At 41.5% G+C, this 18,943-nt stretch overlaps 2 protein-coding genes across 10 annotated transcripts in view; one reads left to right on the top strand and one right to left on the bottom strand.

Annotated features, from left to right (window-relative positions):
- G6PC3 (glucose-6-phosphatase catalytic subunit 3) overlaps nucleotides 1-4,067 on the top strand; it is a 39,817-nt gene extending 35,750 nt beyond the window's left edge. For all 3 annotated transcript variants that reach the window (XM_073607768.1, XM_073607769.1, XM_073607771.1), the window contains exons 7-8: nucleotides 93-234; nucleotides 1,736-4,067. In XM_073607768.1, the coding sequence (XP_073463869.1) occupies nucleotides 93-234; nucleotides 1,736-2,093 (500 nt within the window). In that variant the 3' untranslated portion in view covers nucleotides 2,094-4,067. The remainder of the gene's footprint in view (nucleotides 1-92; nucleotides 235-1,735) is intronic.
- Nucleotides 4,068-5,664: 1,597 nt separating this feature from the next.
- HDAC5 (histone deacetylase 5) overlaps nucleotides 5,665-18,943 on the bottom strand; it is a 162,386-nt gene continuing 149,107 nt past the window's right edge. For all 7 annotated transcript variants that reach the window (XM_073607767.1, XM_073607761.1, XM_073607765.1 and 4 more), the window contains 4 exons: nucleotides 18,615-18,748; nucleotides 18,439-18,523; nucleotides 17,858-18,005; nucleotides 5,665-16,825 (listed from right to left, as the gene is read on the bottom strand). In XM_073607767.1, coding sequence (XP_073463868.1) covers nucleotides 16,786-16,825; nucleotides 17,858-18,005; nucleotides 18,439-18,523; nucleotides 18,615-18,748 — 407 coding nt within the window. In that variant the 3' untranslated portion in view covers nucleotides 5,665-16,785. The remainder of the gene's footprint in view (nucleotides 16,826-17,857; nucleotides 18,006-18,438; nucleotides 18,524-18,614; nucleotides 18,749-18,943) is intronic.

Genomic DNA, 18,943 nt, shown 5'->3' with positions numbered 1-18,943 from the left:
TGTTGTAATCTGAACCTAGATAGAATTATGGTTCAAAAAACATTTTTTCATTATGTTATTTGCCTTAAACATATCCATTTTGCTGATCCTAGGTGTGCTGTTGGGATACATCTTGAAGAATAACGTTCCCCATGAGCGCAGTTTTATGTTTTACACGCTGGCTTCCCTGTTCCTGATGCTCGGGGCTCTTCTTGTATACTGGGGAATGAGTGCATTTGGGGTGGACCTTTCTTGGTGAGTACTAGCTGTGTTACACTTAGCTAATCTACATTACCTAGATTTAAAGCCACATTGAGCCAACACAGTGTTGGTGCAAACAGTGATAATGTGGTAACCAGTTTGATTTTACCGCACAAAGTTCCATGTGTTACCGTGTGTGTTACATCTTATGAAAGGTTACTGGAGCACATAAGTCTGATGGGGCCCTGAATCTGATGGTGGCTTTAAAAAACTCTTTACTGCATGCACTTTGATACACATTGGGCCTTTCATATGTGAGAGAAGGTTAAAATCCTCCTGGGGGTGTTTGTAGAGATAATGCACCGTTTTTGCATTGATAATTGCTCAGTGAAAGAGGTTACTATTTTACAAGAGAATGGTGCATTATAGTAGTGCTTGGCCAAAACACTGGGCTGGCTTCACACCTTTGTGCTGAGATAACTTCCAGTAAAGCAACAAAAGGTAATGCATTCCTCTCATGGTAATGCACTTTCCTCTATCCCCTCTCCCTATTCATGCTAAATGGCACCATAGTCACAAATACAGTAGGGCTGATGTATTTACTGGACACAGTAGGGATATGGTGGTCAGCAGCAGTAATGGGGGAAGCCGCATATGAGACTGACACTCCTGGAAGTGTTAATTTCCTTTGAGACTAAGGCCGGCCATACGCGGTTGCGAATTTCTTTCCTGCAACCACAGGTTGCAGGAAAGATTTTTGCACGATTCCCCTATCAACACAGTCGGTGCTGACAGGGAAATCCCTCCTGCCAAGCAATTGTCTGCTCCCATCCTTGGGGGGGCGGTGGCGGGAAGCCGTACACGCTGGGAGAAGACAGTGATTATTGCTAGCGGCTATAGCAGCTGCTAGTGATAATCGCTCATAAATCCGGCAGGCTGGTTGCACCCAAGTTGATCAATCGATCAACTTGGTAGACTCAGCCTGCCCACACACGGTTTGAATCTTAGCCGGTTCCTGCTAGCCAGTTTAGCAGGATCCGGATGAATTGGCAGGATGGTTATACTGAAGTCCATCAATCGATTTCAGTACAACCAGCCTGTTGAACTTTTCTTGTGCGATCACTGCCAGTGGCTATAGCTGCCAACAGCGATCATTGTATTCTGACGACGGGAAAACCTCCTGCTATTACAATACAGTAGCTCTGAAGCAGGGATTCCCCCAACACTGACCGTGTTAATGGGGGAATTGAGCAATTTTCTTTCCTTCAACTCGTGAAAATTGCATAATCTATGGCTTACCTAAGACTGCCCTGTCCATAGGGTGACAATGCCGCTGTGTGATTTTGCTGCAGAGTGAACAGCTTTGTCACCCTGTTAAAGGAAGTGAAAAAGTGAAGATACACTGGCAGGATCAAAAGGTAATAAAACAATGTTGCAGGAGGAACTCTGAAAATCTAATATTGTTGTGTTCACACTGTTGACAGACTGCAGCATATATGTCATTTTTTATTTTGTCCGTAGATCCACTTTAATTTTTTTGTCTCACTTGTGTTAGGTCCATTCACCTGGCCACTAAATGGTGTTCTAAGTCAGAATGGATCCGCCCAGAGACAAGACCATTTTCCTCTGTCACTAGGAGTGCCGGGAATGCCCTGGGATTGGGCTTTGCCCTATGCTGTCCTCTCTACCAGAAGTTGCATAGAAAAACTCCAAGCTGGCATGATAGAGGCATTTCCCTGCTACTGTCTGTCCTCTTCATTAAACTCCAACAATCTCTTCCACTTCCTTCTCCTCCTCTCCTTTACTACACGCTGAACTTTTTGCGCCATGCTCTCTGCCCTCTGGTTGTCATTATTCTATCTCCATACCTAGTTAGTGGACTTGACTTAGCGGGAACACACAAGAGAGACTGATGAGACCGTATGTAAAAAAAATAACCTTTTACTGTTCCTATTATTAGGGAATTGAAAACTTGATGCTTAGAAAGTTTAGAGTTACGGTGCCTTGAAAAGGTATTCATAACCCTTGAAATTTTCCACATTTTGTCATGTTACAGCCAAAAACGTAAATGTATTTTATTGGGATTTTATGTGATAGAAAGTGGCACATAATTGTGAAGTGGAAAGAAAATAATAAATCGTTTTTTAATTTTTTTTTTTTTTTTTTACAAATATCTGGAAAGTGTGGCATAAATTTGTATTTAGCCCCCCTAAGTCAATACTGGTGTGTTCAGGGTGATGTGCAGTGTTAGTTTTCCACCACACATAGCGTTTTGCTTTTAGGCCAAAAAGTTCCATTTTGGTCTCATCTGACCAGAGCACCTTCTTCCACATTTGCTGTGTCCACCACATGGCTTCTCACAAACTGCAAACGGGACTTCTTATGGCTTTCTTTCTACAATGGCTTTCTTCTTGCCACTCTTCTATAAAGGCCAGATTTGTGGAGAGCACGACTAATAGTTGTCCTGTGGACAGATTCTCCCACCTGAGCTGTGGATCTCTGAAGCTCCTCCAGAGTTACCATGGGCCTTTTGGCTGCTTCTCTGGTTAATGCTCTCCTTGCCCGGCCTGTCAGTTTAGGTGGACGGCCATGTCTTGGTAGGTTTGCAGTTGTGCCATACTCTTTCCATTTTCTGATGGTGGATTGAACCGTGCTCCATGAGATGTTCAAAGCTTGGGATATTTTTTATAGACTAACCCTGCTTTAAACTTCTCCACAACTTTATCCCTGACCTGTCTGGTGTGTTCCTTGGCCTTCAAGATGCTAATTGTTCACTAAGGTTCTCTAACAAACCGCTGAGGGCTTCACAGAACAGCAGTATTCATACTGAGATTAAATTACACACAGGTGGACTCTATTTACTAATTAGGTGACTTCTGAAGGCAATTGGTTGCGCTAGATTTTAGTTAGGGGTATCAAAGTAAAGGGGGCTGAATACAAATGCACACCACACTTTTCACATATTTATTTGTAAAAATAATTTGAAAACCATTTATCATTTTCCTTCCACTTCACAATTATGTGCCACTTTGTGTTGGTCTATCACATAAATCCAAATAAAATACATTTACATTTTTGAATGTATCATGACAAAATGTGGAAATTTTCAAGGGGTATGAATACTTTTTCAAGGCACTGTATGTTTATCTGTTTTAACATTACATTAGTTATTTATTTGCTGTCTATATACTGGATGAAAATTGAAGGGTGAATAAACAGATTATCAGGCTATTTAGAGCCACCATTGTTGAAGTCCTTTGGTGAGCTCCATTCTTTTTCTGTTCTTGTTCTGTCCTTCAGTCTGGTGGCTCCCTTATGGGGCTGACCCCTTATTCTGACTATCAGAGGAACTTTGCTGCACTGAATTTTCATGTTGGGGTTGCAGAAGTACACTATATGACCAAAGGTTTATTGAACCTGACCATCACACTTCTTTAAACTTGTTGGACATCCCGCTCCAAAACCATTGGCATAGTTATGGAGTTGCCTCCCTTTGTGGCTTTCAATCTTCTGGGAAGGCTTTCCACAAGATTCTGAAGTGTGTGTTGGAATTATTGCCCATTTACCAAAAGCATTTAAGAGGACAGACACTTGACCTGGCTTGTAATATATATTTCAATTCACCCCAAAGGTGTTCTATAGGGTTGAGGTCAGGGCTTGAAGTTGTCTTTGTGTATGTGAACTGGAAGGGTGTTCACATTCTTTTGGAAGGTGTCCAACAATGTTTGCCCATTTAGTGGAAGTATAATGTTACCTGTGAGCAACCAAACAACCCTTCAGTAAAGTTGATGTTACTTTATAGTTTTATGTATACACATTTACAAAGCAGACTGTATTTTGGGCCGAAGATATTTCAATAATAAAGTACCTTTGTTCCTCATAGACAATGCAGCCTTTTTTGGGGGGAACTTAACAATTATTTAGAGGGGTGCTGCATGAACACGGTTACGTTTGTTCTCACCTGTTAGAGTTCCGCTGGTAGTTTTTCGTGCAAGGCTGCATGCGCTTGAATACTGTGACATTGATTTACTAAAACCGGAGAGTGCAAGATCTGGTGCAGCTGTGCATGGTAGCCGACCAGCTTCTAACTTCAACTTGTTCAATTGAAGTGGAACTTTACCCATAACAGCAAGGAACATATATTTCACATTAATAATTATGCTATGGCTTTCCTGCGGGTTAGCTGCACTTTACCATAGACTTCTGTTACATTTTGTGAGTGTGGTGCACGTTCTGAAAGCGCACCAAAACTCCTTCATTCAGGAGCTTCACACCAAACTCGCAGGATATAATAGAAGTCTATGGCTCAGTGCAGCTAACCTGCAGGAAAGCCACAGGTGCCCTGCACTACACCTGTGGATCAGCATGAAAGCAGTCTAAAAGCCCTTTTTTTATAAATAAGTGCTAATATGCCCATTGCAAAAGTGCAGTGTATCTGATATTTAATACAGTGACCTTTTCTTCTTCCAGCTTTTGCAGGCAGAGGAAAACCAGGCTGCTAAAAAAAAGTCCCAGGTAAAGTGCTCTTGGTATCAATCTGCTTGGGACAGGAGCTACCACTATAGAGGAGGCATCGGCTTATGCAGCTCCTGCTCCCTCTGGCGCCATCTTCATGCACTCTGATGCCCTGGGATGGCAGGGCGGCAACCTGTTGATCGCGATCAGGGTTTGCTGACCTGCCGTCCCAGAGCATGAGGTTGCAGGTGCAATTCGCCTGTAGCTTTCCTGTGGGTTAGCTGCACTGAGGCATAGCCTACTATTACATCTTGCGGTTGTGGTGAACTTCAGGAGTAAAAGCAGCCTTATAACCCTTTTTTATAAGTGCTAATATGTCTATTGCAAAAGGTGTAATACAGTGACTTCCCCTGCTGAACTATTGTGTTCTGACAGGGGGACCCATTGGCTGAGAGTGCTGATCAGGAGGCGGTCAGCTGGCTTCTGACGGACCGGCAGCAGTACACATGGTCCGAATGTCAGCTGTTTTCTATTAAACCGGCCAATGGCGCCCAACATTTGGCGCGTGTATAGGGCTTTACTTGTTTCCCCAGAGACTGGAATGGTATTGTTCTCCTGTTAATTACCCTCCAAATGAGCCATATGCGTGCTTGTTAGATATGTCCCAAGAGTCCATTACAGGCAAAGGGATGTCTTACCATTAAGGATGAGCTCCGGCGTGTTCGCACACTCCACGTGCCGAGCCCGCCAGGAAGTCGGCACGGCGCTGCGCTAATCACAGGCAGTGAGACATTTACCGATCTCTGCAGCCACACATCGAGAAAATGTCTCACTGCCTGTGATTAGTGCAGCGCCGTGCCGACTTCCTGGCGGGCTCGGCACGTGGAGTGTGCAAACACGCCAGAGCTCATCCTTACTCACCATAGGACCCAAAATAGGTGCAGGACTTCCACCTGCCCTGGAAATCCTCATCCACATAGGTCATATTTTGATATGTAGCCGTGCGGAAAGAAAAAAATCAGACACTCGGACAGAGAGAGAGATTCCTGCAAGTCTGAGCACGTTTTATTTATACAAGGACAAACAGGACATATTACAAAATACTCAGATGAAAATCCATACCCACAGCATGTGAAGGAGACACAGAGACACACAAAAAACGGGAGTTTACAGCGGACCGACCGTTCACGGAGTCCACCCAGAGCCCCCAACTCTGCACGTAATACTGTCGAACAACATGTGAGGTTTCCTCTTTATTAATTTAGAAAAAAATATATATATTTATTTACACAACAAATTACGAGACAGTTGCACAAGTCCACTGCATGTGATGGTGAGGGAGGGGCTAAAGCCTTAAGACATTATTTTAAGGTGAACCCACCCACACCCCATCCTATATTATCTCCTGAAAAAAAAAAAAAAAACCCTGGCTTTTGTACAAAATAAACTGTAAACGACACCTGAGACCAGTTCCATTATTTAATATGTTGAGAATCCTTTAGCAAAGCCTAAGTTAGCCTTGAAATTAAAGTAATAATATAACTGAATTAGAAGTCTTGTTTTGCACGTACCCAAGGGAAGCTATAGACTTTTTATGGTTTCTTAAATATGCATGTGAACATGATCAGCTTTATGTACATTTTTCAAGTGTTTAAAAAATGGTTTATTTGTACAGTTTTTTCTTTTTAATATATTTGTACACGGGGCAGCCATATTGACTCACTAGATATGAAAGGTTTGCTTCTGTTTTTTAGTGCTGAACAGGGATTAGGTTTCACTGCTCATCTTCCTCAATATACATCTATGGGTCAGACCTAAATAAAACAATGAACTTAGCTCAGCAGTCCTTAAACGAGATGCTAATTTGCCATTAAGCAGGTGACCACTAAGGATGAGCTCCGGCGTGTTCGCACACACCACGTGCAGAGCCCGCCAGGAAGTCGGCACGTCGCTGCGCTAATCGCAGGCAGTGAGACATTGTCCTTATGTGCGGCTGCAGAGATCTGGAAATGTCTCACTGCCTGTGATTAGCGCAGCGCCATGCCGACTTCCTGGCGGGCTCTGCATGTGGAGTGTGCGAACACGCCGGAGCTCATCCTTAGTGACCACTATAGGAAGCATTTGTAAATCTTATGAAAAACAGCAGTCGGAATAGGAGACACCAGTACACAAAAGTACGAAAGTACTTTCAGAAACAAAGTTGTAGTAATAACTCAAAATGTGTAATACAGTGGTACCTTGGATTACGAGCATAATGCTTGTAACCCAAAGCACTCGTATATCAAAGCAAGTTTCCCCATAATGGAAACTCAGATAATTTGTTCCAGTGGCACTGCTAGTGCATGCAGTACCGCATGTAACCAGAGGTGGGGCGCCAGAGACATTCGGAAACACTCGGAGCTTGGGGTGGTAATTAAACTCACTTGGTGCTTTATCTGGATTGGCCTTGGAACCTGGGTAATTCATTGTGTTCGGGTTTAAAGGGATGAGGTGGCATGCCTAGTTAGTATACATGTTTGTTTTTTATGCACCCCAAACTTCTCCTTTAAACCCAACACCAAAAATGTATTATTTTTCAGGTTACCAAACCTTTCAAATTTGGTGGCTGCTTTTGTTTTCTTTTTAAGCTTTTTTTTCCACCTGTTGATCTTGCCAGTAAGTCTGTTATTTTTCAACTTCTTTAAGCTCGGTTCACACTGGGATGGCTTCAAAGTCGCCCGACTCAGCGCTACTTGCAAACGACTTCTTTAATAGAAGTCAATGCAAGCCACTCCGAAGTCACCCCCAAGTAGTGCAGGAACCTTTTTCTAAGTCGCAGCGACTTGAGTCGATCCAGTTAGAACGGTTCCATTGCACTGAATGGAGCGCGACTCGTCAGGCGACTAAGTCACCTGACAAGTCGCCCCAGTATGAACCGACACTTAACAGACCAAGCTTCCCAGCACATTTTTATTTTTGGGTTTAATATCGCTGCAGGCAAAGCAACAGATTCACTTTAATGTCGCCATCCCCAGCAGCATATGCTCATCTTTCTTTTGCTCCCCCACTGGTAATGAAGAAAGGAGGCCCTGTATACGCTTAAAGAGAGCTCAAGACTCTCCCCAACACCTGTGAAAGTGCTGGGATGATCACCAAGCACCAGTGCTGTCACAAAAGTGGAAGAGGAGTGAGTCACATGCTCTGCCATACCAACCATTTTCTTAGTTCCTCTTTGCTGGACATAGCTGTTGAGGAGCAAAGAAAATGGCATTATGTACTTCCAGGGAGACAACATTAACTGAACCTGTTGCTTCTCCCTGCATTGGCACATTTTGTATAAAATAGCGCATTCACGTAAGTAAACTATGACGGCCCATTGGAAATGGATTGGTGCATACAAAAACGCATCAGCAGTAAAGTGCAAGCATAAATGGAAATGCACCCTCAAAGTAAAGTGCACTTGAAATAAGTGCATTTATGTGTCCTAGTAGCTAAGTTTAAGGGCTCTAACATTGTGTAGTGTACAGCGTAAAGATTTCTAGAATCTGAAATATTTGCCTGTTTAAGTGCTGAATCATGTTTGGGGCGCACCTCCCTATACCTGTTTACTGAACACTGATAAAAACCTGTTCAAACATATTCACCATAAGCTTAAACAATGCAGGCGAATACTGATGAGCAATTTATTACCCTTGCTTTTTTTTTTTTTTTTCTAATAGTGTTGCAAAGGGCGCAACTGCTGGCAAATGGTAAAACTGCTTGGTACCATAAAATTTAAGTCATTCCTGTAGCCTAGACCCTCTACACTGGAACAAATCTTCCCTTATGGTATGAGCTACACAGGAAGCACTATGTAGCGTTTAGTAGCAACTGATCACATACCATTTGCGTAGTGTGCTCTTATGGGCGTTTGTTATTTATATGGTGCTTACGTAGCTTACACTATAGGTAGCCATATGTTTAGCCATCCATTACTAGTGCAACTGGTAAAAGTCAGCTTTAGGGCCGGTTCACACCTGAATCGCACAGGAACAGGATCTGCGTTCCTGTGTGATTCCTATGCGACTCTGTGCAGTGTGATTTTTTTAGCCTATTCATTTGAATGGTCCGAAATCGGACCAAAAGCAGCGCATTCACTACTTTTCCAAAAATGCACTGCATCAGATCGCATGGTATTGTGGTACCATGAGATCCGATTCAAGCAAACACACTGCAGTTGCGATCTGCTTTTGGGGTATCGTACGGATTTATATTGACAACCACAGCGGATCGCACATCCAGTGCGTTTTGAATGTGGTGCTGGAAACACGCACGGAATGCAGGTTCCCCACACAGTTTCAGTGTGAACAAGCCCTTAAAAACCTATTTTATAATAAATTAATGGTAAATAATTATACATTAAATGTTACACAAATATCTTAAATGCTGAGTTATTTCTACCAACAAAAGTGAAAAACAGCCATATTCTATTCTGATTCTGTATACCTAAGAAAGCTCTATTCTTAGGATATTACATATGTCATGTAATAGAGTACCTGAGTTATGTCACTATCTCTAGCAAGAGGAGGAGTTCCATTCTTATTATTGTAGTTCAGCATAACAAAATGGCTGCATCCACTAGAGGGCATATTTATATTAAAAAAAAGGGCCAGTCACACTCAAATAGCTCATTATTGCCTCATTTGCAGACATTATTCTTCATTTTTCAAAGGAGGCTTTTAATGTGTAGCGATGAATGAGCAGGGCTGGGGGGGGGTCTACAAAGTCCCCGACCTTTTTATACTTTTCTATACCTGCCCTCTGCTGTTGTTTCATTGCTGTGCAGTCACATCCCTGTGTAAGCTCTGAATGGAGCTTACACAGGGTAGATTATGTCAACCCCTCCTTTATGTGACAGTGTTCAAGCCGCAGGATTGGCCACTGCAAGCTGGGTGGAGGTCAAATGATCCTTCATACTTAGACACATAGGCTCTGATGGAACAACGGTGGAGTTGTGCAGGAAGGATTTGTATAAATAGGTCACAGGGGTGGGATTTAAAGAGTCTCTGTTACTTTAAGGGCAAGTGTCAGCATTGTTTCAAGTCTATACAAGTCTTTGTAAATGCAAAACCCGTTTGAAGCGGGTGAAATGCACCTGTCAATGAATTCTGAATGATCTCATAAGCAAACCCATGCCATCAACACAGGCCGTTAAAAGGATCAGGACTGTTGTAATAAAATTATAAATAGTGTAACAAACTGTACATAAGAAATGTGCCAAACTGAGATTGATATCTGGGGAACATCAGTTGGAGGAACTCAGTTGGGTGAATGCAAAGGAGCTCCATAATCTTCAACCAGATATGTGATAACAAATAAGTAGCAATTCAGTAATGCTTTGTAAATACTCCCCTAAATAGGCCTAACCATAAACCATTGTATTTTTTTATTTAAAAAAATGATCTGAATAAATAAGTGCCGTTAGTGTTCAATACCACTATCTTAGGCTCCAGTTGCACAATAAACAGATCTCAACATATTAAATGGGAACTTGTTTTGCCAACAAACTGCATGTCTTATTTAATAAGGCAATGCAGAGAGAAACCACAATTAGCAAAATGAAGAACCCAGAACAATCAATCTGTTTTCTGTCGATTAGAAAAAGATCAATTTTGATTGGTTGTTATGGCTTGCTTCATTTGGGTATCGGTCATTGCCTTACTGAACAAGCCCAACTGTATATAACGTTCGCACAATTCTTTAGTGTTTAAGAAAAAAACCTTTTCAGCAGTAGTGTTTTTGGCCAAATAAAAGTGAAGCAGAGAAAGGCTTCTCCTGGCAACTCAGGTGATGTCTGTCTTTATATCCCAGCATGCTCCACTAGCTATGACCTCACCAGCCAAAGACTGCGTATTTCTTCATTTTGGATTAGGGTTAGGGTGGACTAGAGCAGGGCTTCATTCCCCGCCACTATCCAGAACCTGGAGGGGGGGAAACCATTTTGGGCGGAGTTGCCCCTTTAAGGGACTGACTTGCATAGCAGTCAAACAGTGTCATTATTAACATAATATATGATTTCGAGGGAGGAAAGGGAAAAATTAGTTTTAAGGACAGATGGGGGGAACAGCACATTTCTCAAACATTACACAACTTTGTTTTAACAACTGTGAAATACTTCTGTAGACACTCGTAATTATTTCAGTTTGGTCCTTGGTGGGATAAAATCTTCCATTAATACAAGTATGACCTGTGTGTATATGCGCACGCCAACACAGAAATGCTTATCGTAAATACAACCATTAGTTTTGTGCGGTGGTACATACAGTAGAAATGAAATGCACACACACACCTATGTATAGATTCACATTTGGGTATGTTCTTTGTGACTAAAGGAAAAATTATTTGTAACATTTGAAATGGCAACCTCCAAGACGATTTTCATCAGCAGAATATAACATATTAATGAATATCATGATCATGATATATTCCAGTCAAATATTCAAGTCACTTCATTAAGCACACAGGCTGAGCAATACCTTGCAAAAACACAGGTTGTTTAAAGTGCAGTTCTTCTTATGCCGCGTACACACGAGCGGACCGAATCCGGCGGACAATCCGACCGTGTGTGAGCTCCATCGGACCTGCAGCTGACTTTTTCGGTCGAAAATCTTTCGGACTTTAGATTTGGAACATGTTTCAAATCTTTCAGACGGACTCGAGTCCGGTCGAAAAATCCGCTCGTCTGTATGCTAGTCCGACGGACGAAAACCCACACTAGGGCAGCTATTAGCTACTGGCTATCAACTTCCTTATTTTAGTCCGGTCGTACGTCATCATGTACGAATCCTTGGGACTTTGGTGTGATCGTGTGTAGGCAAGTCCGTTCATTCAAAAGTCCGTCGGACCGGTCTGGTCGAAAAGTCTGCCCGTGTGTACGCGGCATTACAGTTTGCATTACCCAGATAGAGAAATTAAGGCTTAACAGTAAGACTCCCATACACACTATACAACTTTTGTTGTCTCATTTCCTTTAGATTTACCAAAACCATGTAGTGCAAGGGCCTGCCTGATTGCATACAAATTGAAACTCATAAGGTTTGACCTCATATTATATGTTTTTTGTAAATCTAAAGGAAAAAATCTAAAGAAAATTGTATAGTGTGTATCCAGCTTTAGGAAAAGGCATGAAAAAGTCACATTAAATACAGTCATTCATTCATTATTATTAATGGGGAAATCCAGCCAAAACCTTTACCCTTTAGTTTGGAAAGACCAGAGTCAGCTTTTTACTGCCTTCTCTTTGGGGAGATTTGACGTGATTCCCGTCCTGGAGATCACTAGGACATGATTGAGAGCAGAACTTCCTGTTTCTCTTCTCTGCCAAGAACTCTATATTTTCGGTGATCCACCATTTGGCATGTTACACTAATGCTAGCCCCTAGCACAGTTGTTCTCAACCAGGGTTCCTTCAAAGGTTGTAAGGGGTTCCTTGGGCAATCACCAATTTCTGACTCTGATAAGTAATTACTGATGCCAGTGATCTTTTTAGCTATATGTAAAGGAGTCATTCTTACCAGTGACCACCAGTGTAGTTGGGACCTTCTCCATTTCTTTGACTGCCAATATAACGTGGCACTACTCTGATCACTAATTTAAAGGGCCACTTCACTGACCATCAATGTAAGGTGGCACTACCCTGATCACTAATTTAAAGGGCCATTTCACTGATCATCAATGTAAGGTGGCACTAGACTGAACATTAATTTAAAGGACCACTTCTTTGACCACCAGTATAAGGTGGCCCTAGACTAATCAATAATTTAAAGGGCCATTTCACTGATTACCAATATTAGGTGGCACTTTTCAATTGACCATCAAAGTAAGTAGATATTTCTTCACTGGCCACCAGTGTGAGGGTAGTTTTCACTGTCTGCACTTATTTTCTAGCTATTATTATAATCTGTTAATTATAATTCATTATTATAACTGAAATTAATTTGGGTGTATAAAGAAGCCCTGCATGTGAAATATATATTTATTCTTATACCTAGTCTTATAGTGCAACTATGTGTTCACACCAATGTAAAGCTATAGTCATTTTTAACCAAGGTTCCTTGAAAGTTATTTCATTTAATGGTTCTTCCGTGTTTAAAAGGTTGGGAAAGGCTCCCTTAACGGATTCTCTGGAGAGGAGAAACATGAAGTTCAGATCACAGAAATGAACCAAGAGGTTGTTGGGACAGAAGGGGGGATCATTTCGGCAAAGGACACAGACAACCATAAAAAATGTATAGAGTATCTATAACATCTCCAGTCCATTCAAAACTAGGAAAAAAAAAAAAATTTGGCTGTTGTATTTATAATTTTTCTGTTGGTGACCAGTACCATATCTAATTAATGGCAGCAATTAGGAATGACAGTAAGGACTTAAAGTAGAACTGTGACCAGGCTATGGGACATGTGAATATTTAAATTTCTATAGCCTGGCCAAAGTTCTACTTTGGATGATAATTTCCCATTCCAACATTTATTGTCCAGTGTATATGGGGCATCGCCCAGCAACCTTCATCATTCATTTGGCATGTTGGAAAATGTTGCCTAAATACTATTGTTTTCCCTGGCACCAGGACTGTTCCCACATGGCTCCCCTTTCTCACCCATTGCCATACATAGGAGAGATAACTGTGACTAAAGCACTCTTATTCAGGTGGGTAAATAACCCAGAATGCACTGTGGTGGTCAGAGTGTGTATGCATATCCAACTTTTCTCTAATGTCATTGCCTTTTGCTTTCTTAAACAATCCCCCTTTACTCCCTGCAGACAAGATAAATAACTTCCAGTAGCCAGCTTGGACTTGGGCAAAGGTTCACAAATCTATTGCGAGACTTAAGCCTCGTACACACTACTAGCTTTTTTGGGTTGGCGCTGATTGGGAGCCGGTCAACAGACCTTTTTCGGTCATGACCCTTCGACAGAACCCGGCCGAACGGCTGGCTTCCGTACACATGGGCCGAATGTAGGCTGGTTTCTATTGAATTGGCCGATGCCACCCGGAATTCGGCCCATGTGTACTACGCTTTAACGGATACATTCTGAAGCTTAGATGATTTTGTTAAAAAATACATTTAAAAATTTACATTTTAGAAAAAAAAAGATTCTAAATTTATTTTAAACAAATTATTTAAACGATCAAAACCAATTTAGGTTCTGTTTAAAATACCTATTACCATAATTTTTTTACTTTTTTTATTTTGAAAAAGAATTAAAAAAAAAACATAAAATACTAAAATTATAAATATATAATTATAATATAAAAAATGAAAAACAAACTCTAGAAAATCTAAAATTAGTAGATGACAAAATTATTGCTTGTATTCATATATGGTGTGTATTTATACACAACATTTTTGGTGGGCCCTGCCACCATAAATACGATCTGTACACCCATACTATTCTACTGCCTTAACCCTGCAGTATATACAATAGCAGAAGTACTAAAGTGCACCTGCTGGAGAAACTGCTGCTTCAGGATCGCTTAGCGGATGGTGACCAAATGCGTAGCTATTGAATCGCATGATCTCTGCTGGTTGGCAATAATAGCCAATAAGAGCTTGAGTCTTGCCATGTACCAGGAATCACGTGAACAAGGAATTTAGTCATGTGACTCTCCACCGTGGAACCATGGAGCAGTGGTTTCTGCAGCAAAGCTACAGCTTCAGGGTTTGTGCTACTGTTTAAGTATTCACGTTACTATGGTAGTTACAGCTGTATGTTTTTAGCACTATCTATAAAGACAGCATTTATATAGATCCTTCCTGTCTCATTTTCTGCCAGTTCTAGTGCTAGTATTGATGGACAGTACCTATGGCATGGGGGAGGAAGGGGGAGCTTGTGGAGCAGCTGCTGTTTATTGGACAAATGAAGAGAGCCAGTCAATATCATGTGAGGAGCAAAGCTTGTTTCTATGGTTGCAGTAGCTCTCTATGCATTCAGGGTGCGCAACACTTTTCTCTACCTTACTGTGGCATCAGCTTATCCCTTCATCAGCAAAGAACATCAGTTTTCCATATATTCTACCCTACACAGCATCTCTCTCTAATCTCCAAAACCGTTAGGCCTCATGCACACTTGGGCTAGTCTAAACACTCCTCCTGGTAGGAGAAAAGCAGTTGAAAAAATATTCCTAAGCCACGTTTCTTTTAGGCGCGCAAACGCTTGGGCATTTAGCCATTTCATTGGTCAGAATATTAATTCGTTCTGGCCATTGAAATAAAAAAAAAAAAAAAACGCTCAAGCACTAAAAGCGCCTAACAGTAATGCACGTTTAGACACGTTTAGGTACATCAGGCGGATTTTATGCTCAAATGCTGCTCTCCTGAACAGACAAGTGATGAGTTTTTTATCTGCCACTTGAAACCACTGTCTCTAAACTCCTGTAAACGCCTATAGTGTGCATGGACACAAACGTTAACATTAAGGGAAGTTTAGAGGCAGAGAAAGAAGAAGCTCGAAGCCTGTAAAAGCAACATGTTTTAGCTCAAGTGTGCATGATGAGATGTAGCTGTAGATGACCATTCACACATAGCTTGCAACTTATTTTCCCCATGTATTATGACAACCGGTTTTGTGCTGTCCATTCCTTGTATCATACTGACACTCTCTGCCAAAAAAAAATCAATAACAACATGTACTTATCCTGGAAACACTCCTTTAGACATGGGATGGGTGTTTACTTGCTTTATGGTAACCAGCAAATTCACTGGGTATAGTATTGCAAATCTGCCAAGATGCAACAGAATGGCAATCTCCGAATATAAGTAGCATAGAACTGGTAGTATGTGTTAACTTTCCAGCCTTGCTTGTAATCCAAAACAATATTCAACTGATCACCAACTGGCCATATCAACAAAGTATCATGGATCAGTAATATAGGAGGTTTTCCAAGGCTGTAATGGTTAGTACAGTCATTGTTGGATGTATACCTCCAATCATTCTACACAAAACTGCACATTTGATTTAATGATAAACAAACCTGTGTTTAGGCAGTGGTATCTTCAGCTTGACCAATTACCTTTCTTTTGAGTAGAAAGAGATGGATTTAGCCTATGCAAAGTCATGCCTACGTTTTGCAGCGTAAATGTCAAGATCCGGTGCCATAAAGTTCCTCTGTAAATCTTCTCCTGTTTATGGTTACACTAATGCTGCTGTGAGAGGAGGAGATCACTAGAGGAGCCTGACCTGACTCTGCCCCATCACCTTTTAACCACCTAAATATAAATGACAGGGAGACATCTCAGACCACGGAAAAACTTCTCTTGAAGTGACTTGATTGTTGTCCTTACCAAACGCTGATGAGTTCAAGGTTTCCTTCACAATTGACCCAAAAAACTCTTTTCATGCCATTCAGCAGTTAGTAAATTGAGTAACATTTGAAAGCAACGATCCTTGGGATGAAATGAAATGGGCCTTAGTAAATATAGGAATTCAACTGATGAGCATGTAAAGTGAACCCAGTGCCTACACAATAAGTGCCGCCGTCTTTAGGCCTGACCCTATATTAAAAAAACAGCCTATCAATTCTATCATTCAATAGAAACCACATGTACATGTCAAGAGACATTAAACATGTCATCATTCATGCCAATATTTCAAGGTCAAAAAGATATATTGACATAATAGCCCCCTTCATCGAAGTTCTGCCATGACAAAACCCACCCTTTTGGGTCCCAAAAAATCAAGATCCCCCGAACAAAAAATATTCCCTAGATGATGTTTGGTTCTGGCCATCTTGGCAGACTTTAAAAATGGCTGCTTCTACTGTGTGTATACAGCAGGCCCACTTTAAGACATGGAACAGAAGTACTAAAAGGAAGCTGTGAGGATATCAGTGGTGTAAGAGGCACAAATCAATGGAACATTAGCAGTAGCATTACCAGACTCAGCAGCAGAGACAGGGTGTAGGCTTAGAGTGAGGGGTCCCGAGGAGAGGGAAGGGTGGGTGTGCTAGTCTTGCCCGCTCGGACACAGGACATGTGACCCATTTATATTTTCTCATTTTTTTCTTGTTTTTTTTCTGTTTCTTGGTTTTAATAGAAAAAATAAACCGATCACCATAACAAAAACTAAGAAAGGAAAATAAAAAAAAGGATTGCGGTGTGTGGAGTCCAAAGGGAAGGGGGGGGGGGGGGAGATCAAGGAGCTGGCTCTTCCTCCATGGGCTCTTCCAATGGCCTGTAATAGCAAATAAGCTGAATTACAAATTGTAAGCGCTATACCTTATCTTTCATTTGCTTCTAATATATGTGGCATGAAGGTATCAAGGCAAGCCTTAAGCTCCCTAAAGTTGTACATCCATAGGCCTCCTGATACTTTTTACTTTGAAAGGTACATAGATATAAGTAATATACAATTATTCGTCCAATTTAAAACAGCCAGTGTCATTGGATCACATTTAAGAAGAATAGAGGCAACCGCCTGATACTTTTCTAGTAACAGGCAACCCAGTCTGCAATAGACATGGCCATTTACAGCACTGGAAGGGGGGAGACTAACACTTGGAACCAGTCAGACGCTACTGCACTGTCAATCTATCACTTGGAATTTGCTAACAGAAAGAGATGCCGAAGCAGCAGTATGGCGCTAAGGGTATGTCCTTGACCAACCTGGACTGCCTAATTGCAGTCGAGGTCGTGAACCTGTGCCTGGATCTGGTTTAACAAAATTGTAAATCTTTTTGGCAAGTTAAGCCAGCAATAGGCGGTTCGAATCTCGGCCAGTTCCTGCTGAACTGGCCGAGATTCGAACCTTGTATGGTCAGGCTGAATATACCCAAGTTGATTAATCGATCAACTTGGGTACAACCAGCCTGCCAGATTTTACATGTGATTATTGCTAGTGGCTGTTTTAGCTGCTAGCAATCATCACTGTCTTCTCCCGGCAAGGAAGGCTCCATGGGGGAATTGAGGTTGCAGGAAATAAATTTGGGGGTTGCAGGAAAGAAATTTGCTCCATCTATGGCTGGCCTAAGACAGTTCACAAATATGTAGCAGCTATTTATTTACCTGCTTGCCTGGAGTGCAAATGTAAATGACAGAGAAGAACTTACAATTTAGCACCTACTGCTGTTTGTACTGCAACTATGGTTTTTGCCTTTTCACACAGTTGTGCTGTAACACCTATTAAACACTCCACCTATATTGACATCATTTTCCTTTAACATGCAAATGGGCTTTGTCCATTGCTGTCTCTGCCTCCCATGCTTACCTGGAGATACAGTCTGTATTGCTTTGTTCTGTATCTACTGATAATGAGGCCAATGCAGTAACAGCTTCCGCTTCCTCTGCTTCTCCTCGCTGTGCTTCCAAAAGGGAATGACCCACAGACATGTTGTTTAAGGAGCTCCAGTGTTTTCCTGTAAAAGATAGTCAACTAAAATTTTCTTGCCAGACTGCTTTTGAAGGCCCATTTTGAAGAGAATCTAGCATTTACTGTATATTAAAAACACACTACCACAGTTGTTGATATCATAGTAACAATGTAATGTGCACCCCCCTGAGCAATGATGAGAACCAGTCTCATTCTGATTGATATTTAGACTGGGCTGGCAGGACTGGAATATATGTGAAGCAAGGTTATATTAAAATTTTAAACCCCTGCATCTCTGTATTTGAGGGTTTTCAGAGCTGAGGTTGAAAAATCCAGATTCATTAAGACAATGGCTGAAAGCTTAGATACTCATTGTACAATTGCTTGATCAGTACCTTGAGTGTTCTCATAGGAGTTTATACATAAGCCATATACACATAGGATCATCTATTGTGATATAACCACAACCCATTACTCACTCTGGATAGCAATGACTCTCTCTAGTGTGCTCAGTGCGTTGTCGTTGGGCCTTTGCTGTAGGACACTGCTCTCTATTGGCGCAGGCTGTAAAAATAAGAGAGGATTTAGAAAGCTGGGCAATGAGCAATTCATCCATTTTGCCCTTTCTAGAGTGCTGCCCCCTTACTGTTCTCACCTCCATGCCTAGAAGAGCCGATACACAGGCCTCAGAGGCGTCACAGATGGCTGTTAAGTCATGACCACCTTCCAAAGCCATGACAACTCTTCCACCCGCCAGAGACATCAACTGTTTGGTAAGGTGACCAAAACCTAAAAGAACCATAGAAAAGAATTAGGAACATAAAGACCATGTGTAATAAGAACAGAATTATAATAAAAACATTAAACATTATTTAAATCAGAGTGTGTCCCTTTTGGCTGAACACACAGACTTCCATACCGGAAAACCGAAAAAGGAAACGCGTTTTTCAAACCAACCAGTAAGATTCTAGTTCTCCTTTGTAG

This window comes from Aquarana catesbeiana, linkage group LG12, assembly GCF_042186555.1.
Source record: "Aquarana catesbeiana isolate 2022-GZ linkage group LG12, ASM4218655v1, whole genome shotgun sequence".
Taxonomy (NCBI): domain Eukaryota; kingdom Metazoa; phylum Chordata; class Amphibia; order Anura; family Ranidae; genus Aquarana; species Aquarana catesbeiana.
The sequence above is the reverse complement of the archived record's forward strand: the minus strand, read 5'-3'. Positions and strand labels throughout refer to the sequence as shown.